This window comes from Microtus oregoni, unplaced genomic scaffold, assembly GCF_018167655.1.
Source record: "Microtus oregoni isolate MIOR12 unplaced genomic scaffold, Mior012 000088F_ref0000325, whole genome shotgun sequence".
In the NCBI taxonomy this organism is placed as follows: domain Eukaryota; kingdom Metazoa; phylum Chordata; class Mammalia; order Rodentia; family Cricetidae; genus Microtus; species Microtus oregoni.
Window position 1 is genome coordinate 2,620,754 of NW_024544555.1, and position 24,597 is coordinate 2,645,350.

General features: G+C 40.5%; 1 protein-coding gene across 5 annotated transcripts in view; it reads left to right on the top strand.

Annotated features, from left to right (window-relative positions):
- Positions 1–8,345: 8,345 nt before the first annotated feature.
- LOC121442247 (transcription elongation regulator 1) overlaps positions 8,346–24,597 on the top strand; it is a 49,383-nt gene continuing 33,131 nt past the window's right edge. For all 5 annotated transcript variants that reach the window (XM_041643715.1, XM_041643716.1, XM_041643717.1 and 2 more), the window contains exons 1-5: positions 8,346–8,437; positions 14,597–14,822; positions 17,367–17,519; positions 18,392–18,815; positions 22,107–22,349. In XM_041643715.1, the coding sequence (XP_041499649.1) occupies positions 8,379–8,437; positions 14,597–14,822; positions 17,367–17,519; positions 18,392–18,815; positions 22,107–22,349 (1,105 nt within the window). In that variant the 5' untranslated portion in view covers positions 8,346–8,378. The remainder of the gene's footprint in view (positions 8,438–14,596; positions 14,823–17,366; positions 17,520–18,391; positions 18,816–22,106; positions 22,350–24,597) is intronic.

A 24,597-nucleotide genomic window follows, 5' to 3' on the forward strand; every position in this document is an offset into this window, starting at 1 on the left:
TGGTGAGAGATTTTAATGACTGCTTCTATTTCACTAGGGATTATAGATCTAATTAAAATGTTTATCTGATCTTTATTTAATTTTTGTAGGTGCTATGTATCCAGAAAATTACTCATTCCTTTTAGCTTTTCCAATTTTGTTGAGTACAATATTTTAAAGTGTGTCCTTAGGGTTCTCTGGATTTCCTCAGTGTCTGTTGTTATGTCCCCTTTGTCATTTCTAATTTTGCTAATTTGGATAGTCTCTCTTTGTCTTTAGTTAGTTTGAATAAGGGTTTGTCTATCTTGTTGATTTTCTCAAAGAACCACTCTTTGCTTCATTGGTTCTTTGTACTGTTCTCTTTGTTTCTATTTGATTGATTCCAGCCCTCAGTTTGATTATTTTCTGCTGTCTACTCCTCCTGGCTATACTTACCTTTTGTTCTGGAGCTTCAGGTGTGCTGTTAAGTCGCTATTAATCTCTCTCGTGTTTGTATGTGGGCACTTAGTGCTATGCACTTTCCTCTTAGTGTGGGAGTGATTTCTTATTAATAAAGAAACTGCCTAGACCCATTTGATAGGCCAACTCTTAGGTAGGCGGAGTAAACAGAACGGAATGCTGGGAGAAAGAAGCTGAGTCAGAGAGTTGCCATGATTCTCCCACTCCAGACAGACACAGGTTAAGATCATTCCTGGTAAGCCAGCTCTTGGGCTACACAGATTAATAGAAATGGGTTAGATCAATATGTAAAAGCTAGCCAATAAGAAACTGAAACTAATGGGTCAGGCAATGTTTAAAAGAATACAGTTTCCGTGTAATTATTTTGGGTAAAGCTAGCCGGGTGGCGGGACACAGCCCGCCGGTCCGTACTTCAACAGAGTGGCGCCCAACATGCTAATAAACTCCACATAAAACCTGAGAGGGCTTAAAAAGGAGAGAGAGAGAATTTAAGACAGCTTTTTGCTGTTTGTGGGTTGCGTGCCGCAAAGAAATTGTCCTGACTCAGCAGCAGGAAAAAACTGGCTGTTTTAAAATGCCGGCTTTCTGGGCTATGCCGCCATTGCGATCTCTGTCTGGCTCCTGTGGGAGACAGAGCTTTTAAATGGAGCATTTGGAATAAAGCTCTACGGCTTGCTTAATGGCAATGTGGACTGCTGTGTGCCTGGAACTGTGTGTGGCTCAGGGGCACCAAATGGCTCTGAGGCAGGAGCGGCTTGGCTCAGCTCTGCCATGCTAAACTGTGCTGGTCTCAGGCAGGAACTACCGTAATTACCATAAAAACAGCGCATTTAAGGTTTCAACTGGGCAGGACACAGGCGGTACCGTATTACCTGTACATGGTGCAACTTAAGTTTTTAAGAACTGCTTAACATTTTAATAAATGCTCCTGGATAGTAAAAAAATGTTACAGATTCACAATAAAACAGATTCAGACATAAAAGACCACACTGTTGGATGAATGTACGTAGGCTTCAGAGAGAAAAAAAAAATAGAGAATAAAGTTAATGGTTTAAAAAAAAAAGGTAAAGTCTTTAAAGAGACAGAATACAGATAGTTAAGAGATTAAAATAAATAAAGAAAAATAAGCCATGTAAAAATGGAAAATTCACAGAGAGTCTGGATTATGTACATTGTGTTTTCTTTAAAATTTTTGACTATGAAGGAGCTAAGTACAAAGAGACATTTCATTCTATGGGCTGCCAAATGGAACCAAAACGGATATCATGAGGGTATGACTTCAGAATTTGGATCTAAGGATATGATGCTTTGGAAAGGGTCTTCTTTTGTTTTCACAGAGGACCAGACCCTATGGATTGCATCTATCCCGATATGGTATGATAGACCACGACCTCCCGAAAAGTTCCTGTAAACACCCTCAAAAAATTACTTCACTCAACTGCCAACTGAGATAAACCTGGCACACAGGTTACACCCTAAATGATCTGATTAACAGCGCCCCCATTCAGCAGGAAGCAGTTTGGAGAGAAAAAACTGCGCCCATGTTCCCAAAATATTGTTTATAAATGTTCTTTTACATTTAAAGGGGGAAATGATATAGGTATGAGTAATTTGCATTGGTGTGGATTTTACAGTCAATTTTGTTATATGTATATGTATTTCTGATCTTGATTAAGGTATTGTGATTGTGTAGTTCATTTAAAAATGTAATGTATAATTAAGAAATATAGGTTAATGGTTAATCATCAATAATAGTCAAGCTTGTAGTCATGTTAGTTAGATTTTCTAGATATATAGAGATACATTTCAGTTAGATAGACATTCTTCATATCTTTCAAAGACTGCAGAATATGGCATTTAATGTTTTAATAACTTAGGACTTTTCATGACAATGAGACATATCTGCTCCTGGTGGCACCAATCTCCTTCGAGAGGAAGATGGTCATCGAAGAGGATCCTTATGGAGTTGGATAGCCATTTGGGCAAGAAACTGCTCTTGCCTGGATTGTTGCATAAAATGGACACAGAGAACCCGCAGAGAGAGGACTGCTGAACTTGCCTAAAGGTGAGACGGTCTTTTGGGGTTCATGACTCATGAAAGAGTCTGTGAGACATTCTGCAGGACACAGCAGATAGTGACTGAACTGTCTTTGAAATTGCCTGCTTCATGGAAATGTCTCTGGATACTATGGGCCTGAAGGCTGAAGATGGATGCCCCAACCATACAAAAGAACTTTGGGTGACTGTCCAGGCAGCAAGATGTCTCTGTCATTTCTAGAGTTTTCTTATTTCTTGTTTACTTAGGTAGTATTATATCCTTCTGGAGTCTTTGATGGAGTTGAAGAATGAATAGATAGTTATAGTTTTCCTTAGTTATGATAAAAGATAAAATAGATATAAATATTGTAACTGTAATTCTTGCTTGATAACTGTTTTGCTATATGTAATTTTACTATGTTAAAGTTAAAGCCTTACTTTTTTGTTTAAATAAAAAAAGGGGAAATGATGTGGGAGTGATTTCTTATTAATAAAGAAACTGCCTAGACCCATTTGATAGGCCAACTCTTAGGTAGGCGGAGTAAACAGAACGGAATGCTGGGAGAAAGAAGCTGAGTCAGAGAGTTGCCATGATTCTCCCACTCCAGACAGACGCAGGTTAAGATCATTCCTGGTAAGCCAGCTCTTGGGCTACACAGATTAATAGAAATGGGTTAGATCAATATGTAAAAGCTAGCCAATAAGAAACTGAAACTAATGGGTCAGGCAATCTTTAAAAGAATACAGTTTCCGTGTAATTATTTTGGGTAAAGCTAGCCGGGTGGCGGGACACAGCCCGCCGCTCCGTATTTCAACATCTTAGCACCACTTTCATAGTGTCCCCAAAGTGTTGTTATATGGTGTACTTATTTTCATTGAATTCTACAAAGTCTCTAATTTCTTTATTTCTGTCTTGACCCATTTTTTATTCAGTAAAGCGCCGTTCAATTTCCATGAGTTTGTAGGCTTTCTGCTGTTTCTGTTGTTGTTGATATCCAGCTTTAATCCATAGCATTCTGATAAGATTCAGGGAGTTATTTAAGTTTTCTCTATCTATTGAAGCTTGTTTTGGGTCTGAGTATGTGGTCCATTTTGGAGAAAGTACCATGAGGTGCTGAGAAGAAGGCATATATGTTTGTGTTAGGGTAAATGCTCTGTAAATATCTGTTAGTTCCATTTGGTTTATGACACAAATTTGCTCCAGCATTTCTCTGTTTAGTTTTTGTCTGAATGGTCTGTATATTGGTGAGAGTGGGGTATTGAAGTCTCCCACTATCAGGGTGTGAGGGTCAGTCTGTGGCTTAAGCTGTAGTGTATGACAAAATCCAACACCCTTTCTTAAAAGTCTTGGAGAGATTAGGGATATAAGAGACATACATGTAGACAAAACACCAGTGTGCATAAAATAAAATTTAATTTAAAATAATTAAAAAAAGTGAATAAGGATCTAACTCTTCCCCTTGGTCAATTTTCAGAATGAAATGATATTTTTTGACAGCCATGTCAACTATATTCAAATTAGTGTTGTAATTTCCTTTTCCTTTAAGTGCTATAGAGATTTGCATTGGTATGGATCTTGGTATATTGATCCAAATTTAAGGCCAATTTTGTTATATGTATATTTCTGCTCTTGATTAAGGTGTTGTGCTTATGCAACTCATTTAAAAATGTAATGTATAATTAAGAAATACAGGGTAACAGATAATCATCTATAACAGTCAAGCTTGTAGTCACATTAGTTAGGTTTTCTAGATATATAAAGATATATTTCAGTTAGATAGATAATCTTCAAACCTTTCAAAGACCTACGGAATATGGCATTTAAAATGTTTTAAAAACTGAGGATTTTCATGACAGTAAAACTCATCTGCTCCTGGTAGCACCAATCTACCAGGAGGATGATGGGCACCAAAGAGGCTCCTTATGGAGTTTGTTGGCCATTTGGGCAAGAGACTGTTCCTGCCTGGACTGCTTGATGTTATGCTGTATGAACTGGATATGCAGAACCCACAGAAAAATGACTGCTGAAGCTGCCTAAAGAAGGTGAGAGGGTCCTTCAGGGTTCCTGCTTCATGCAAGAGACCGCCAGACATTCTGCAGGATACAGAAGAAAGTGACTGACAAATTGACAATATAGGCAAAACTGTCTTTGAAATTTCCAGCTTCATGGAAAAGTCTGCTAGATACTATGGGCCTGTAGGCTGAAGATAGATGCTGCAAGATTACAGAAAAACTTTGGATGACTGTCTGGGCAGCGAGATGTCTCTGCCAATTCTAGAGTTTTGGAAGTTGCTTACAATGTACTTCTGGTTTACTTAGGTAATATTATATCCTTCTGGAGTCTTTAATGGAGTTGAAGAATAGATAGTTATAATTATAGTTTTCTTTAGTTATGATAAAAGATAAAGTAGATATAAGTATTGTAACTATAATTCTTGCTTGATGCCTGTTTTGTTACATGTAATTTTACTATGTTAAAGTCAAAACCTTCCTTTTTATTTAAACAGAAAAGGGGAAATGATGTGGGAGGTCCTTCTGTATGTGTTGCTTTTATTGGTTAATGAATAAAGAAGCAGTCTTGGCCTGTGATAGGACAGGGTAGAGCTGGAGGGGGCACTAAACTGAATGCTGGGAGAAGAAAAGTCGAGTCTCTAGATGCCATGTAGCCCCAGTAGAGATAGATGCCAGGGACGGAACTTTACCCAGTAAGTCACAGCCACAGGGTGATACACAGATTAGTGGAGATGGGTTAGTTTAGGAAATAAGAGTTAGCCAAAAAGACACTTAAATGATTGGCAAAGCAGTGATTTTAATTAACATAGTTTTCTGAGTGATTATTCGGGAGTCTGGGTGGCCAGAAAATGAACAAGGAGCCTCCCCCAACATTTAGGTGCTAGTATAAACACAGAGTGTTTTTTTATAGTTATTAACAGGTTTTTATTCAACTGTAATCAATCATTCTTGTAGTGATGAGAGGCGAGCAGGCCTGCTTTTCGTCCTGCCTGACTCCTGCAAGGCTAGCTTAGTCCCGGAAATAACAACACACAAATTATATTAATTTAAACACTGCCTGGCCCATTAGTTTCAGTCTCTTATTGACTAATTCTCACATCTTGATTAACCCATTTCTAATAATCTGTGTAGCACCATGAGGTGATGGATTACTGGGAAAGATTCTAGCCTACATCTGTCTTGGGTCAAAGAATCATGGCCTCTGCCTCACTACCTTCTTCCTCCCAGCATTCTGTTCTGTCTTCCCCACCTACCTATGTTCTGACCTATCAGGTCAAACAGTTTTCTTTATTAATTAACCAATGAAACCAACAGATAGATAGAAGACCCACCTATATCATTTCCCCCTTTTCTGTTTAAACAAAAAGGAAAGGCTTTCACTTTAACATAATAAAATTACATATAACAAAACAGTTATCAAGCAAGAATTACAGTTACAATATTTATTCTATTTTATCTTTTATCATAACAATGGAAAACTGTAACTATCTATTCTTCAACTCCATCAAAGACTCCAGAAGGATATAATATTACCTAAGCAAACAAGAAATAAGCCACTTCCAAACTCTAGAAATGACAGAGACATCTCGCCATCTAGACAGTCACCCAAAGTTCTTTTGTACTGTTGGGGCATTCATCTTCAGCCTACAGGCCCATAGGATCTAGCAGACATTTCCATGAAGCAGGAAATTTCAAAGGCAGTTCAGTCACTATCTGCTGTGTCCTGCAGAATGTCTTATAGACTCTTTCATGAATCAGGAACCCCGAAAGACCATCTCACCTTTAGGCAAGTTTAGCAGTCCTCTCTCTCTGCGGGTTCTTTGTGTCCAGTTTATACATCAGTCCAGGCAAGAGCAGTTTCTTGCCCAAATGGCTAACCAACTCTATAATAACTGAATCTGTCTCTTGAGTTGCCTATTCTGGACATTTCATATAAATAGAGCAATACAGCAGTGGACTTTTGTGTCTGGTTTCTTTAACTTAGTATACTGCTTTCAACATCCATCCATCCATCCATCCATCCATCCATCCATTTTTTTTTAGGTATTTCAAGTCTGAAAAATATTCCATCATTGAATAAGGACGCGTAAAAGACATCCCACACTAGCTCAGAATTGAGTATAATAGAGGGTTATTTATTTAGGGGTAGACTCACATATCACAATCCTCTGTTGGAACGAGGAACAGCAACCAAATCCCACATTTATAAAAAAAAAAAAAGGGTGGACGCGTGCTTTACATTGGCAAAAATTGTATAAGAGACCACTCCAAGTGGGCGGGTAACTGAAATGGTACTGGTGGTAGGAATGGGAGGAATTCCTACAGCACGGCATAGGGCTATATCCCATTTTAAAGCCATGTACCAGCTGAGGGATGTCATCTCCTTTTTTAGCACTGTGAATAATGGTACAACGACCATTAGAGTACACGTTTTTGAGTTGGTAGAATCACTTTGGACCACAGTGGGACCTTGATGTTGCACTGTCTTCGGTTTAAGGCCAAGATGTATCATTTACTAGCTGCACATGTTGAGCAAGTAATTTAACAACTGGGTCTTATTCTCACCTATAAATTATAAGTATTTGTACTTACCTGTTAGTGGATTTCAAAGTCGAAAGGAAGCAATGCATGGCCAGGATTTAGAATAGTGCATAGCACATATATTAGGTCTGTGTAAAATTTATTATTAATTTTTTTAATTAATTAATTTATTTATTTATTATGTATACAATATTCTGTCTGTATGCCTGAAGGCCAGAAGAGGGCGCCAGACCTCCTTACAGATGGTTGTGAGCCACCACGTGGTTGCTGGGAATTGAACTCAGGACCTTTGGAAGAGCAGGCAATGCTCTTAACCACTGAGCCATCTCTCCAGCCCAATTTATTATTAATTTGAGTTCAGTAATGACAGTGGTCATTTTCACTATGCCACTGAAATCCCTGGGTCCGATTTTTTTTTTTTTTTTTTTTTTTTAATTTTCGAGACCGGGTTTCTCCGTAGCTTTTGGTTCCTGTCCTGGAACTAGCTCTTGTATACCAGGCTGGCCTCGAACTCACAGAGATCCGCCTGTCTCTGCCTCCCGCGTGCTGGGATTAAAGGCGTGCGCCACCACCGCCCGGCCCGATTTTTTTTTTAAAGTTAAACACATAGCATACTTATAATTACTTCTGGCATCAGGCCGTGCTGATTTAGACAGCTTTACTTTGAGAGTGAAGGAGAGATCCTAAAGCCGTAAATCGCAGAGGCTTCCCTTCTCCAATTTACTTACTTTAATGCAGTAAATTATATAACAAGCAGCCTGCTGTTGAGTGGACAAACTGGAATACCTTCCCGTTGTAGTTGATGCTTGTAATTATTTCAGAACAAGCATACACAGCTTAGGGACTTATGCCTCTTCTTGTAAACTGCAAGGGAGAGAAAAACCGCTTTCCCTGGCAACCTGGTAATTGGTTCAGGTGCGCCCCAGGTCGATTTCGATTGGCTCAGAGAACGCACAAGCCTTCAGACTGAGCTCTTAGTGGCCAATATGGCTCCACATCTGGCCGCAGCCAGCCGCGCAGACACGTGGCTACGTTAGGCAGGGGTGTACTCGGGAGGACCTAGCTTTTCTCTCCGCCAGAGGGCGCCACCTACTCCTCCTTGCCACCGTCTCATTTCCCATGAAGCCTACGAGCGGCCAATCAATGGACAGCCTCAATACCGCTTTCAAAGTCGGCGGGCCCTTTGCCCAATAGTCAAGCAAATGCCGGCCTAGTGTCAAGATTGATGGCTCGCTTCCCCAATCAGATTATGGATCCCGCGTAGTCCCACCTCCTGGGTGTGGGATTGACGACCCTTCCGACCAATTGGGGACGCCGGGTCGGCGGGTAGATGAACGCGAGTGTCTGTAATGGCGGAGCGTGGCGGGGACGGAGGGGAAGGCGAGCGATTCAACCCGGGGGAGCTGAGGTAACGGGCGCCCCCTTTCCTCCCATCTCGGCGCGCTGGTGTCCCAGAGGCTGGGGCTGGCTTCGGGAGCCCCGGGGGACGGTGTGGGGACAGGAGCCGCGGCAGTCCGGGGCCGGCCAGACCGCGTGGGGCTGGCGATAGGGGGAAGGGAAGGCGGCTTGAATGAGAGCCGGGCCGGGGCTGGGCTGCGGCCTCCTGCGCGCGGCGGGGCGCACCCGCGTCCTTCGGGGCCCGCAGCCCTGATCTGTGCGCCTCCGCCTTAGGCCGCGCTCCCCGGCCTCGCCTGGCGGCCCCGGCTGGCCGCTCCCCTCCGCCGCCCGGCCCGGCCGGCACTGCCCGAGCCGCCGTGGCCTCCTCCACGCCCTCCGCGGCCTCGCGCCGGCCCGGCCTCCCGCTCCCCCTTCCTCAGCCTGCCCTGCTTTCCTCCGGCCCTTGTTCGCCATTCCGTTTCTTTTGTGAGGGTTCGCAGCCCTGACCGTTTGCTGGGCCGCGACGGCTGCATCTTGAAAGCGCTCTCTTCCCCCCCGGATCCTCACCCCGGCTCTGAACGGGTTGCAGGCTCCGTTCGCGGGCCAGAGGCGGCGCCAGGCCTGTCACTCGTCCCCCTTAGTGATCGAGGGGACTTCTCAGAGGGGTTGGGGTGGTAGAACGGGTAAAGGTTGGAATGGTGGACCCAGACAGAAGTGGCTTGATGTGCCTGGGTCCCTAGCCTGCCACTTCGCTCTTTGCTACCCACGCGTTAGCCCTACAGAGGCAGTGACCTTTCTTCCTCTGGGACCTCCTCTCTTCAGTGCCTGTGCAGTCCGTGATTAACGTTTGATCGGAGTGACCGGGAAATACCATCTCTTTGTAGGTGGTTTTTGAAGAGAAAGAGAGGTGACTTATGTTTTTCTGTCCGTACTTTTTTTTTTTTAATGTAAGGGAGAATTGCCATTTCAGATACTCAGCTCCCATTCTGAATCGTGCCGTTTTCCCAAAGGAAAACAGCAGTGTTGGTTTCGAGGACTCGTGTTTTCTAGAGTGAGGACTGAAACTTTCTAAGGAAATGGAGATTAGTCTTGCTTGGAAAAAAATAATGGCTTTTGGGTCCAGAATGTCACACACACAAATTCCCCTCTTTGGCAGGAACAAGGTTTTGTCTTATTTCTGAGGTGAATCTTGACCCCTTTTTATCCCCATACGTGTGGAGTGCGTTTTCAGTGTCTTCCAGTATCAGTGATATAGGAAGTTTATTTTTGATTGTGGTCTCAAGAGGTTACCTTAGCTGGTCTCAGTGTCTTAGCAGAGCCTTGTGGAGCGTGACTTCAACTTCACAGTTAGTAGTCCTGTGAACTTAATCCTGGTAGTCTAGACTCTAGACAGTATTGCAAAACTGATTTTTAATAAGGCTTTAATTAGATGGCCTGCTGCAAGTATTTGGTACCTTAGCTTCGTGGTTTCGAAGTTGCTTATGGATCTGTGTATGGTGGCAAATACTTGTTAATCCAGCATTCAGGAAGCTGAGACTGTTAGGTTTCAGGCCAGCCTCGATTCCTGTGACTCTGTCTCCTTGCTTTGTAGATAACATTGTAGAGGGTTTAGCACTGCTCTAGATTTATGATAAGCTGGCTGCTTTGATGGCCGAAACTGGCCTTTGTCTTGTATTTGCATCCCATATGTTTCATAATAGTGTCTATCATATAGTCTGAGAAATTCAGTGTGTAGTAGAAATGTGGTAATAAACCAATACTGAGATATGGTTGCCTTATTCTACTACACTTATTATGCAGTCTGTGACAGTTACTGGCCTAGGTCCTGGCAGTAAAGGAAAAAGTCCTCTATTCCCAAAGACCTTCCATTTTAATTGAGGTTGGTCAAATTTGAAAGGAAACTGACCCCATCAAATGAGGAACCATTCTACAGGTGTGAAGCATTGTGAAGCTAGTTGCCTGGGCTGGGACGAAGTCTTGGGTCCCAGCTAATTGATTGTTTCCAATATTTGCTGCCTGTATGTAAGTAGGTAGCATCTTTAGTTCCTTGCTCATTCGACTAAAGTGTTTTCTCTGAGGATTTTGCTTATCTAGATAGATTACTTCTAGAAAAATATATTTGTATTTTTCAGGATGTCCTTTTGAAAAAAAATTAGACATTTTTTCTTCAGGCACGTAGACTTCCTCCAAAATAAATGTTGGGAGTTGGTGGGATCTTAAGTCGCTTGCAGTCCCTGAAATTCAGAGATCCAAATGTCATTCTATGGTTGAGGGCCCTGGAAGTAACTTGCAGACAGTTTTGTGCAGGGGGGCTTTGTTTACTACTAATACTTAGGACAAGGTACCCCAAACCTGGATTTCCTTGCTGGTGAAAACAGGAATGAGAATACTCTGGCATTACTACAAACTAGCCTCCGTAACAAGCTACTTTTTTCTTTGTAAAGATGCCATTAAACTCACTTGAGTTATAAGAATTAAGAGAGTACAGAAAATGACAGGTAACCGTGCTGGTGAAGAGGAAGTGCCAGCTCATAGGCACTATTAACAGTGAGCGCAGTTCAGTGCACTAAAAGAGCTGGCCACTGGCAGTAAAGGTCAGTGGTGGAGGGCTTCATAGCATTTGCTGTGCTTGAAAGAGAAGGCCCGCGAGACAGACCCTAGAGGTGGGGAACAGGCTGAGGTGACATTTGGGCTGAGTCTGAATGATTAACAGTTGGATGTGGGAAGCACATGCCAAACATGGGAACTGTAAGCATGAACTTCAGCTTAATAAAGTTGATGTATTTGAAGATCAGAAATACTGGAGTCTGGAAATGCCCACAACATCCAGATAAGAGCAGCCTGATACTAGCTGGGTAGCTGACATTAATATCAACAGCAGTAATTTAATAGCATGGGACACTAATGTTAATGCAATAACAGTACTGAGTGGCTAGTGCTTTAAAGCATACTGGTAGTTGCTCTTCCAGGTGCTTCATCTGTTATTTAGTCCTCTCTCTAGGCTTGGGTGAGGAAGTGTTGAAGTAATGTATATAAAGATCTCAGGACATGTTCTGCATGTAACTGGCATCAGAAAATAGTAACCTTAGGCTATTGCAGCAGGAAATTAGTGGCAGTTTTTAAACAGAAATCTGGGAAATTAACTAAGTACCTTATTTATATAGGTGAAGCTCTGAGACATTGGGAGTAATTGAAAGTGCTAATACAATTTTCTGTATGTTGGCTGGTACCTTAAATTGTTTCACAGGGTCATCTCATTGAGCAGAACTGTGGGGTAGCTTTCATTTGCAGTCTTCATTCATTTCTGCGGTAGGAAATTCAGACTTGGAAATTAATGTAACTTGCCTGATGAACAGAGCGGGTATGGCTTCGTGGTCCTAGAGGCTCAATGCTTTTTTTTTTTTTTCCAAGCCAAGGTTTCTCTGTAGCTTTGGCTGTCCTGGAACTAGCTCTTGTAGACCAGGCTGTCCTTGAAGTCAGAGACCCGCCTGCCTCTGCCTCCCTGAGTGCTGGGATTAAAGGCTCCCACCACCACCGCCTGGCTTAAAGCTTGACTTTAAGTTAGGGTAGGAGATATGAATTCCAAAGAAAGAAATACTGTAGGTTTTTTGAAAAAGGAAAAGTTCACCAAAAGAATATTTGATATTAAGGTACATTCTTTTTTTTTTTTTTTTTGAGACAAGAGTTTCTCTGTGTAACAGTCCTGGCTGTCCTGCAACTTGCTTTGTAGATGTACACCAGGCTGCCTTCACACTCCCCAGAGATCCTCCTGTCTCTGCCTCCTGAGTGCTGGGATTAAAGGTGTGCACCATCAAATAGAAAAACCAACCCCCACTCCAAAGAAAGAATATTATTGTTAATCTAGTTTTTTGGGTATGGAAATTTAGATTGTGTGTAATGTACAAACTTAGTTTAGCTACCTAGAAGATCTGAGTAAGTGCTGTAATTGACTTTGGCAAGTTGAAGTTTTATAAATAGGTTTTTTTTTAAAAAAAATTATTTATTTAGAGATAAGGGTCTTGGGTTGCCTAGATTGTACTCAAATTTATGATCTATTGTCGTCCCCCCCCCCCCAAGATCTCACTATGTAGTTTGTTTGTCCGTCTGTCCTTCCTTTTTTTTTTTTTTTTTTTTTTTTTTTTTTTTTTTTTTTGCAAGGTTTCTCTATGTAGCCCTGGCTGTCCTGGAACTTGCTCTGTAGACCAGGTTCGTCTGAACTTGCAAAGATTCTCCTGCCTCCCAAGTGCTGGGATTAAAGACCTGCATCGTTATGCCTGATCTGCCTCTGTCTTTGAATAGCTAGGATTGCAGGCAATAACCACCATGTCTGACAGTAATAAAAATAATTATTGTAGGTTCTGTGTCTCATCCTTGTATGGTAGCTTTTGTATAGTATCACTAAAGTATTCATTGGTTCGTATGAGTAGGATTTTTTGTTTTTGTTTTGTTTTTCTCTGTATCCCTGGCTGTCCTGGAATTCACTGTTTAACAGACTAGCTTCAAACTCATAGAGATCTGCCTACCTCTGTCTCCCAAGTGCTTGAATTTAAAGGTGTGCACCACTATGTCTGGCCATATGAGTATTTTTTTAATTACTTATTTTTATTTCATGTGCTCCGGCCTTTTGCCTGCTCGTATGTCTGTGAGGATGTTGTTGAATCCTTTAGAACTGGAGTTGAAGAGAGTGGTGAGCTGCCATGTGGGTGCAGGAATTAAACCTCTCAGAGCAACCAGTGTTCTTATCTGCTGAGCCATCTCTCAACCCCTCATATGAGGATTCAATGGGCCATACTGTGTCTAGCCCTGGCAGTGCTGGGGAAATGAGGGAGCAGACTCCCCTGGAAGGGTTTATAGGACATTGACATTTTAATTCTTGCTTGGCCACTGAGCCAGCGGTGAGGGCTCGGCCACAGACACGGCATTTCACTTCTGTGTGCCCTAGTCCTTACCAGAGAATGGGGATAATGGCAGTGTTCACCTCATGTTCTCATACAAGTGTTACTAAACCAGCAGTATTTGAAGAGCATAGCATACTCCTTGGCACCTTGGCACCACTTCTAGGGATTTTTTTTTTTTTGATCACTCGAGGCAAAGGTAAATAATAGTACTGTGGGGTTTGTTGTTTGTTTTTTTTTTTTTTTTTTGAGGCAGGGTTTCACTGTGTTGTTAGCCCTGGCTATTCTGGATCTCACTATGTAGAACAATCTGGCCTGCAATTCAAAGAGATCCGTCTGCTTTTGCCTCTCGAGCTGGGATTAAAGGCGTGCACCACCACCACCTAGCTATTTATTTATTAGTTATTTACTCAAATGCCGTGGAGAGACTACACTGAGATATTTGGCCATAGCTTGTGGTGGAGGGTGCAGTGAAGGGAAAGTGCACAATATTTGAAGTGTCTTAAGCTACTTCTACTCTCTTCCAATAAAAAGAAAATTCTCGCTACAAATATTTTTTGTGTGTGCCTTGATGTCAGGACACTTGCAGGAGGAATTCGTTATCCTATCATGTAGATCCCAGGGATCAAACTCAGGTGGTCAGGCTTGGCAGCAAGTACCTTTACCTGCTGAGCATCTCACCAGCGCTCCATCCTCCCTTAAAAACTTTAATCTCAGCACTCAGGAAGCAGAGGCCATTCCAGTGTAGGTAGTGAGTTAGTTCTAGGACAGCTAGAGCCATGTAGAGAGACCATGTTTCAAAAAAAAGAAACAATTTAAAAAAGCCGGGCAGCGGTGCTGCACATCTTTAACCCTTTAATTCTACCTTGCGGATCTGGGGAATCAAACTTAGGGCACCAGGCTCGGCAGTAAGTGCCTTTACCTGTTGAGTCTTTTCACTGCCCAAAACATTATATATTTATTATTAGATTGAAGTTGTATACTCTTGGTTGGAATATGTGGGGTGTTCCTCTCAGTCATATCCTTAGACAACGTTAATAATGATAATTTGGTATTGCTTAATTTTCTGATTTGCTTTTCAGTCCACCTTATGACTATATGTACTGTTGTGGGAAGATATTTTAAAATCATCTAAATTTCCTTCCTCATCTTCATTCACATCTCATTTTACCACGCAGTTGCAGAATAATGGCTTTTCAACTATTGCTTGCACTTGAGCCCTTGAAAAATTGCTCTAGTTTAGTATTAACTACTTTTGTAGTTTTGAGAAACTCTTTCACTGTTCTTCCATACAGGATGGCTCAACAGCAGGCCTTGAGGTTCCGAGGCCCAGCTCCCCCACCAAATGCAGTGATGCGAGGCCCGCCACCTCTCATGAGACCTCCTCCTCCTTTCGGCATGATGAGAGGCCCTCCACCACCACCCAGACCCCCCTTTGGACGGCCTCCTTTTGATCCTAATATGCCACCAATGCCTCCCCCAGGAGGAATACCTCCACCCATGGGCCCACCACACCTCCAGGTAAAGAATATACAGATTGCCATTTCTTGGTTGGCATCAGAATCAATTTTATATATAGATTTTGTCTTAAACTTGATTCTATTTGTTTTTGTTAAAAGATTCTTCTTTATGTGTATGAGTTTTGCCTACATGTATGTATATGTACGGAGGCCAGAAGCGTGTATCTGATACCCTGAATCTGGAGTTAAAGACAGTTGGAAGCCACTGTGTGGGTGCTGGAAACCAAGCCATCATTCCAGCACCTAAAGATTTTATTTCATTTTTTAAATGTTTTAATTTTTTGAATGTTTTATATTTTAGTGGGGGGGGTAGGGGGTGGGAGTGGGTATCCAATACCTTCTGATGCTGCAAACCACTGGACATGGGTACTGGAGACCACGCTTAGCTTCCCTAGAAGAGGAGCAAACATACCTAACTATTGACTCGGTTTCTGTTTTTTTATTTTTTGGAGACAGATTCTCTATAGCTCAGGCTGGCCTTGAATTTACTGTTGATTTTCCTGCCTTAGCTCTTAAATATAGGTGTGAGAGATCTCATCTAACAAAAATTCAAGTTTTCAACTTGAACTGTAGAACTATAGAAAATGACACTTAAGGAGACGTGAAGTTATTAATACGGGAGGTTAGCAGGGAGTTTGTTGGGTGGTGACAGAAGACCATTAACACACCTGCCTTGACGACTAGTTTATGTTTATCCTCAGTAACTGGGTTCTCTTCTGTAACCTGTCTGCTGTGTGAGAAGACTTTGACATCTTAGTGTACTGACTGGAGGATGCTTCTCTTTCATGGCTTATGTTGCTAGCAAGTATATAATAGATGTAGATGTATAAATATAATATTGAGTAATTGTCCACTTCTCGAAATGATCCTGAGGTAGAATTTGGAGAATGATAGTAGATTTAGATTTCAGTTTTTTTCTTTCTTTTTTTCCCTCGTGATGTACAAAGAGGTGTTTATTTTTCTTCCTTTTTTCCCTTTCTTTCTCTCTCTCTCTCTCTTTTTTTTTTTTTTTGAATTTGATGGGGACTTGCTGTTTAGCATAGGCTGGATTGGACTTGAATTTACTGTGTATCCAAGACTGGCCTCTGGGTGCTGGAATTGTTGACATGCACCACCATATAAAATATGCTAAACTCATTTAATTGGAGGCTTATCTATAAGTGATGTGGCATTATATTTACTTGAAGTTACAAAAATCCAGTTTTCTAAGTAGTGACTATAAATTTACTATATATACATTTGATCTAGTGCAGTTGATTTAAAACTATTAGTTGAATATTATTACAATATGTAGTCAGTAAGTGTGCTCCTCTAGTAGTGGAGTGACATGTCTTAAATGCTATGATGCTGCTTTTGGTCTTGATGGATAATTGTTTTGCTTTACATTAAATCCGCTGAATTATTTGTTGCTTAGGGTTCATGGGACATTAGGGTAGATCTTTTATAAATGGAGTCTGTTGGTCTGTGTATGGAACAGAAACAAGTGGGGTAGAGGGTACTTTCAGGAAAGTGGGACTCAGTTCCTTGTCCAACTTAAGTTGGTTTTGGTAATTGAATTTTTATATTACATTCAAATTATAGACAACATCTTTTTATCCTTGTTCAAAATGGCAGTCCCAATATTCATTTTATTTTTACTTCTGAAACTGATGATGTAAACTTAGTTGATCAAAGAGTACTTTATTATGCTAAAGTTACCAAGCCCCTAGGTATCAGAAGAAGCAGCAACTTCTCTTGCTTCAGATGCAGCTTTGTGAAATCTTGTTAGTAGTCACTGATGACAGTGGAGGAATTTCCAGGTTCTATGGACTCTGTTATTTCTAAGGTTTCCACTAAAGAGTAGGATGAGAGGCTCATGCAGGGGTGAGTTCAATTCCCAGTGCCAACACCAGACCAGAATAAAAGAAGCCTGAAGATAGAGTGGACAATTGTTTTCTGTATTTGTGACACTCACTGACATTTAAAATTAGTTTTATTACTATTATAGGAAAAATAGGATAGGAAAATACCTATATAACTACATTTTTCTTGAAGTAAATAATGAAGGGTTATTGCTGTGTGATTTTGTAAAATAATGTTTGTTAGTAGCTACTGTGAATGAGTTTAGGTCATTGATAAGCTTAGTATTTAAACATAGGGACTTGGGATATAGTTCAGGAGTAGAACAATTGCCTTGCATGTACAAGGCCCTGGGGTTCAACTCCTACCACCACAAAAACAAAACATGGAAAAAAATTCCCAGAACATTCTAAAAAGTCAACTTTTTTTCTTTTAAAGCAATCCAGTGTATGAAAAATGCAATGAAATAAAAAGAACAAAAAGCTTACCATGGTGGTATAACCTAGAATTAGCACCTGTCAATATCTTGACATTCTTGTTACTAATCATTTTTATTAAAGATTAATCATTTTTCTTATGCAGTAGCCAAATGTATTTGAGCAGACAACTGTTTGCTTTTATAGTTCTTTGCTTATGTGTAGAGGTATAATTTAATAATAATAACCTGGAGTTTATAAGTGACCATATTGTTCTTGTGTATTCACAGAGACCACCTTTTATGCCTCCACCCATGGGAGCCATGCCTCCTCCTCCAGGTATGATGTTCCCACCAGGAATGCCTCCTGGGACTGCTCCTGGTGCCCCAGCACTGCCTCCCACTGAGGAGATATGGGTAGAAAACAAAACTCCAGATGGGAAGGTAAATTACAAAACATATTCAGCTTGTTATTTCTATGGTGCCAAAGTAGGGAAAATTTGATAGATTGAGATTGTAGTACTTCTGTTCGTTAAAAATGAGCCTCCAGCAGGGGTTAGGCTATAACTCCAGAAGAACTGGCTGCATTAGATTTTGCTGGAGTTATAAGGTTGCATGGAGGCTTGTATTTTAAATGATGTACCACAGATTCTCTAGACTATCTTTAGGCATGGGAATCATTAGCAGAGCTTAGCGTGTAGTTGAACTGTAGTAGCTGAGACTACGGTGAAAGAATACAAAACTAACAGAGAAGGTGTCTGAGGTAAAATGTGACCTAAGGGAAATGTACCTCAGCTTACCACAGTCCTCTTAAGGAATGAAACCATGTGTGCTTCATTTTCTTCAGAGGAGAGTGGTGGCCACACATAAGAAGTTTTTCTAGCAGCATGCTTACCTGAGCCTAGAGGTTTTCTGTGGGGTTTTTATTAGAGGTTGGTCATACAGTACCATCAGTCTGGCATTTCCTAAAATTCCAGACTCCCAGAAGGAAAAGAGACTTTCAGCATGGCTGCATCATTTGCATACACAGTTTAGGCACAGTGCATAGCAACATCAAGTCCAGTTCTGAACATAACTAGTCAACGGCCAATATTGTCAGCAAGGCTTTCCTCTATTTGTAGTCTCAGGCCTTCTTTGTTAACTTCCTTTGCAAAATACTACATTAGCTTTCCTTTCTATTTCATAGACACATAGACTCATATGAGTATTTTGTAACCTTATCTAAAGTTACTTTAAAAATCTTTTAAGACAAAATATAGTAATGTTATTTGTAATATCAGATATTGTGATTATCACTTTTCCCCGTTCCTTTGCAGGTTTATTACTACAATGCTCGGACACGTGAATCTGCGTGGACCAAGCCAGATGGAGTAAAGGTTATTCAGCAATCAGAACTGACACCTATGCTTGCAGCCCAAGCGCAGGTTCAAGCCCAGGCCCAGGCCCAGGCCCAGGCCCAAGCCCAAGCCCAAGCCCAGGCCCAAGCTCAGGCCCAGGCCCAGGCCCAAGCCCAGGCCCAGGCCCAGGCCCAGGCCCAGGCCCAGGCTCAGGCCCAGGCACAAGCTCAAGCCCAGGCCCAGGCGCAAGTACAAGCACAAGTGCAAGCGCAGGCAGTAGGCGCCCCCACCCCTACAACCAGTAGCCCAGCTCCTGCAGTGTCTACTTCAACACCATCGTCCACCCCATCCTCTACGACAGCTACCACAACAACTGCTACTTCAGTTGCACAGACAGTATCAAGTGAGTACTGTCCTGATGGGGGTTTGTATTTAGGGTGTAAAACCAAATAAGTACTGTATTCTGAAAAGGTAATTTCTGGCATTACCTTTGATGGTACTTAAAATGTTTGACATTAAAATTTCTGAGTTAGAGAAAACCAGGCATTTGAGTAGACATACTCTTACTTGCCCAAGTGTAGTTCTTGAAGTTAAACTGTAAAAGTGTAGCTATTTTAATTGACTAACACTAGTGACTAGGGAATTACAAAATTGTGTTCGACCTTATTTTATAGAGTTTTTAATTGAGACTTGAACAAAGGTCAACAAATGAGGACTGATGTGGTTTATGGGATTGGCAGGGAAGTTCTGAGGCAGGACAGTTTATATTGGTCAATAGACTGCGTGAGAGCAAGCCCAGGGGATGGATAGTTTTAAAAAAATCAGACATGTTCTGGAATGTTCTTTAGGTGCTAGGTCTGGGTGAAACTGAAGTGAGAAGGCTGTTAGGAATTTTACTTTTTTAGAGATGGTGGGCCCTGAGTAAGTTATTTGTAAATGCAGGGGAAACAGTGAGAAGGAAAAAATTTTCAAGTATATAGTTACATCCCAAGACTTAGAACTTTAAAAAATAAAAATAAAAACAAGAATGTATACATACCACATATAAGGGCTGAAGAGGAATTTTTTTTTTTTTAAACAACTATTTTGTATGTTGGTGGTCTCACTCTGGAAACAGACTGGGCCAGAACTCTTGAAATAATCTTGGCATGATCATTGTTACTGCATTGCACTGACTAGATTTCCTTATACGGGATATTCCTATTGTTTTACTGTCTGGACAATAGATGAGAAAAACAAGCCACACATTATACTTGGTAGCTTCAGAAGCTTGGGAATCAGTAGTGTAAAAAAATACTGAAATATACAATCATAATGGATTCAAATTTGAGTATACCTTATTGATTGAGGAAGTAAGGTATGTGTATAGGCATATATGTCCTCTCCCTCCCCCCAGCCCTGGTGATGGAACCCAGGGCCTTATGCATACTAGACAAGTACTCTACTGCTTAGCAATGAATCCCGCCTGGAGACAGTTTTTTAGACATTATTTAGTATTTTTAGACAAACTGGGGAAAATGTATGAAACAGGAAAACATAGATGTTTTATAAGTATAAGATGTAAATGGAAGGAAAGTTGTGCTGCCTAACTACGTTGTGATTTTTAGCTTATGGTTTTTATGCTTGAGTGTTCAAGGCAGAAACCTGCCAGTGATTTATGGAGTTCATGGTGATAATGGGAGCAGGGTTTTAGAGGCAATATAACTCTCTATGTAGCCTCCTGTTGCTTAAGGTCTCTCTGATGGCTTGGGAAGGATGGTCCTTCTTTTGCTTTAAGGAGTGTGGTTATGTAGGTATTTTAGTTGTCCTGTGTATGCTCCTTTTTCTGAGTGCTCCAACCTTTGCTGCTGTAATTGTCCTGAAAGGACCTTTATTCTCAACATAAGATAACAAAGTCAGTGCTCTCTTCGCTGCTAGAGTACCAGTTTTTATGTTGTGTGTGTGTGAGTTTTCTGGTGCTGTGGTTTTAGTCTAACTATTTCTCCACCTTCTCTACATGGTCACTTGTCATGTTAGAATCCCACCCTGGGTTAAAAAGCATGGGTTGAGATGTAGCGCATTGGTAGTTATTTGAGCACATGGAACTCATAGGAACTTATTGATTGCCTTTCTCCCAGGTTTCCCTTTGACTACCCTGCTGTGGAAAGATGAGTGCATACTATTGCCATCTCCTTGATTGTAATCTTTTCTGCTTGAACTTTTATGTCCCTATAAACTCATTTTTCTGGCATTGGTGCTTTGGAACATAATTTTAGTAATATGAATACAAGTAATACTTTAAAATTAGTTCTGTAAGCTAGAGTATAGATCTGTGGGTACATGGGACTAAACATTAAAATGATTTATTTTACTTGAAGTTGAGCAAAGCTCAGTTTTTGAAAGTTTATGGAAACTGATCATAAAGTCAATTTCTCAGAGAAATTGGGAAGAAAATAAATAGACATTATACTGGTCTACAGTTGTTGACTGTATGGGACTGGGCAAATGTTGCATGTACTTTGTATTTTTCACACTGTTATAAATTATATTAATATCATACTGTACCCTAAGGCTAGGTCTATGCTAGACCAACAATTCATTCCTGGGCCCCTGAAGATACTTGTTTGGCCCTGCTGTCTATTTAGCCAAGGTGAGTTCCTCATTAACAAGTATGAAATTACTCACATCTTCTAAGCCTAAGTGAGTTTTTCATTTTTAGAAGCAAGAAGGTGATAATGGACAGATTTTTGTTGTCAGATGGACAGTACAGTTGGGTGGTTTGTATCCAGCTCTGCTTTTATTTAGAATTGAAGTTGCTTAAAGATTGGAAAAGCACTGTTACTAATTTGGTAAGTTTATTCTTAGTCTAATATAGATAGAGTTTGATGCTTTCCCTTTCTTTAAAAAATGACTGAAATCTAGTGAACTATCACAGTGGATTTTATTTGGAATTAGGTAAGTTATAAATAAATACTATGTTTTAGTGAATGAGGTAAAACCTTAGAAATGTGAACTATAGACCTTTTTGATCATTTCTACTTTAAATGTAAATTCAAGAGATGAAGTGTTTTATTTTAAATATTTTACAATTCACCTGGATATACTGTAGATAGGAAATATGTAAAATATTTTCTTAAATTTTGAAATAATTAAAGAAGGCGTGAGATGTTTTCTGTCTATTCATTCATAGCTAGAGTTTAATTGTTTGCACATTCTTGTTCCTCTGTTCTTACTTGCTTAGATAGTTCCAGTAATGTAATTGATTTCCCTTCTTCTCTTCTTCCTGTGTTAATTCATCACATGAACTCTTTGTTTACATTTATGAAATTATGCTAATAGTGTGAGAAGACACAGTTATACGCAGTGGTGTCCATTTTCCAACTCCATTTTGTCTGCATAAGTGTTCCCCTACCCAGCAAAGAAGTACAGACTTTGTGATCCTTCCTTACTCAAGGCTGGTGTCTTAGGAGTCGAGTGTCACCTGCGTTTTCTGAACACTTCTGTTGCTCTGTCCTCTTTGCCTTCACTCCTGCTTCTTTTACTACTTGCTTAAATTTCATTTTGCTGACTATTTTCAAGCTTCTTGAAGATGGGTTTTGTGAAACATTTCTGCAGTGTATGGGATAATGGGCCTTTAAATGCTGCATGAATGAGTGATAGGTGAATACAGTAAAAAGGTTCCCGAAGGAGTGATATGTGTTTTCTCTTTTATCAGCACCAACAACACAGGACCAGACTCCAAGTTCTGCTGTCTCAGTTGCCACGCCTACAGTTAGTGTATCAACTCCTGCTCCTACAGCCACACCTGTGCAAACTGTACCCCAGCCGCACCCCCAGACGTTACCTCCTGCTGTTCCTCATTCAGTACCTCAGCCAGCAGCAGCAATACCTGCTTTTCCACCAGTAATGGTTCCTCCATTTCGTGTTCCCCTTCCTGGCATGCCAATTCCACTTCCAGGTAAACAACAGATTGCGGTTGCTTTTCTAGCTGTTTTCACATTGTCAGTCTGTTCTCATGTGTCTGTTACATTTGAATTTTGCCTTGAATCTCACCTGTTTGAAACGTTTTTGAAAGATTCATGGCTAACTGCGATATTTTTTTCCTAAGTTTTGGTAAATGTCTTTTTTGTTGTTGTTGTTTACATATCTTAAAATTTAGAGTCACATTTAAAACTACACTTATTTTGGATAATAGCCTCAGTGAAAGAAATGATTTTTTTGTTTCTAAATGTGTTCTAAATGTAATTTTTAAAGGGATTGAGTCTATAAAGCTGATGAGTTACAAGCTATAACTGCTAGCACAGGTTGAATAATGTACACAGTATATTGTTCTAACACATGCATTCAGTCTTAAGTTTTGAACCATTTTAGGAGGTAGGTACACAGACAAGTTAAATTACTTGGCCAGTGTCACCTAGCTAAGTGATAGGGTTAGGTATCGATCTGGTACCCTCCGGATCCAGGTACCAAGCTCTTAATAATTATGTTGTTCTGGGAAGAAAATGTGAGTCAGTTAAGTGTGAACAGATCGGGGTAAGACAAATCAGAAGGTTTCTGTGCAACATTTATAATATGTATTAGTTAAAAGTTTGTTATGGCAAATTTGTGTGTGTTGTTGTGATATGAAATTATGAAGACTAGAGAAGGAATTAAAAGACTTGTGGGTAAGTTTTCTGTCAGGGATTGCATAATAGTGTTGGGCATTCTGATTTGAGTGAGTTTGCTGTTGTCAAATGCCTGGATTTCATCCTTGATCCATGATTTATTCCTTATGTGCTGTAGTTGAAAATAGTGATACCTGTAGACAAGTTCACAAGGCTAGTTTGGTGAGGGTGAAGAGAACCCGGCTTCTGTCTCTTAAGTTTGACACTTTTCATGAGATTACTGCCATTTTAGTCTATCAGGTTCTGTGTAAAAATAGAGATGTGCTGCAACTCCATTTAAATAGTAAACATTTTCAAGAACCAAAAATTTAAGAATTGATTTTTTTATTCTAATAAAAATCTTTTAAACATTGTTGATGTACTAAAAAATATTCTATATGTGAAGGTGACAAAACTCTAGTTATTTAAAAATAAGAAAAACAGAAGTTGTTCAGTACTAAGGATTGCTTTTTTTCTCTTGAGTTAAATTTAAGAGAAGCTGAGTACTTTGTTCTACTGCTGCTTACTACTATTATTGTTATTATTTATTTATTTATTTTTGGAGACAGGGTTTCTCTGTGTAGACATGGCAGTCTTGGAACTCTCTCTGTAGCTCAAGCGGGCCTCGATCTCATAAAAATCTGCTTGCTGAGTGTTGGGATTAAAGGTGTGTGCCAGCTCCCAAGCAGCATCTTATTTTTGTAGGGAAGTGGCAAATGGGGTGTAGTTTGATACTTGTCAAAAGTTCATTGTTTTTAAAAAAAAATTATTATTGAGAGATATAGTGTCTTGCCGTGTAGGCCACCCTAGCCTAGTGTTCACTTTTCTAGTTGTAAACCGTGAAATGGTGGTCTCCTTTATGGTTAAGGACAGTGTTGGGGCTAGCTCCAGGTTTGAGTTTGGAAGTACTGAGCTGTTAATTTGCAGGGACAGACTGAGAGGTAGCATGGTGATGCTTTCACACTATTTTGAGAAACCATTGTCTTCTGAAAGGATTCTTTGTTCTAGTGTTCCTACTTGGAGCAGAGAAAAGGTAGAGGGTATACACACACACTAGCAAGATTTGTGTGGAATGTGGAAGTTTGCCAGATTCTTCATTTTCATACTTCACTTTCTAAATTTAGGGTAGGTAGTGATGACCACAAAATCAAGATGATACTTTTGAAGTTTGGAAATAAATGACAATACATGGCAGCCACTAATAACACTTTGTAAGTTAACTGGAAGGAAACTTGGCCTCCCCTGTCTCTGTCTCTCTTTCTTCTTTCCTCTCTGTGTTTGTGCATTGTGGAGTGTTTGTGTGTGTGTGCACACGAGTGCAGTTTTGGGAACTGAACTCAGGGACTTGTGCATGCTAGGCAAGTACTGTACTCCTGAGTTATACTTCCAGCCCAAGAAAACTCCCAACTGGGTAGCAGTTGGGCTGTCCAAGATATCAAAATTCTTTGGAGGGTGTCTTATAGAAAGTAACAGTGATATTTGTTGGTATTATGGTATTTTTGATTCAATATTCATCTATTTTTCTCATTACCCTTTTTTATTCTTAAGTTCTACAAATTAGTT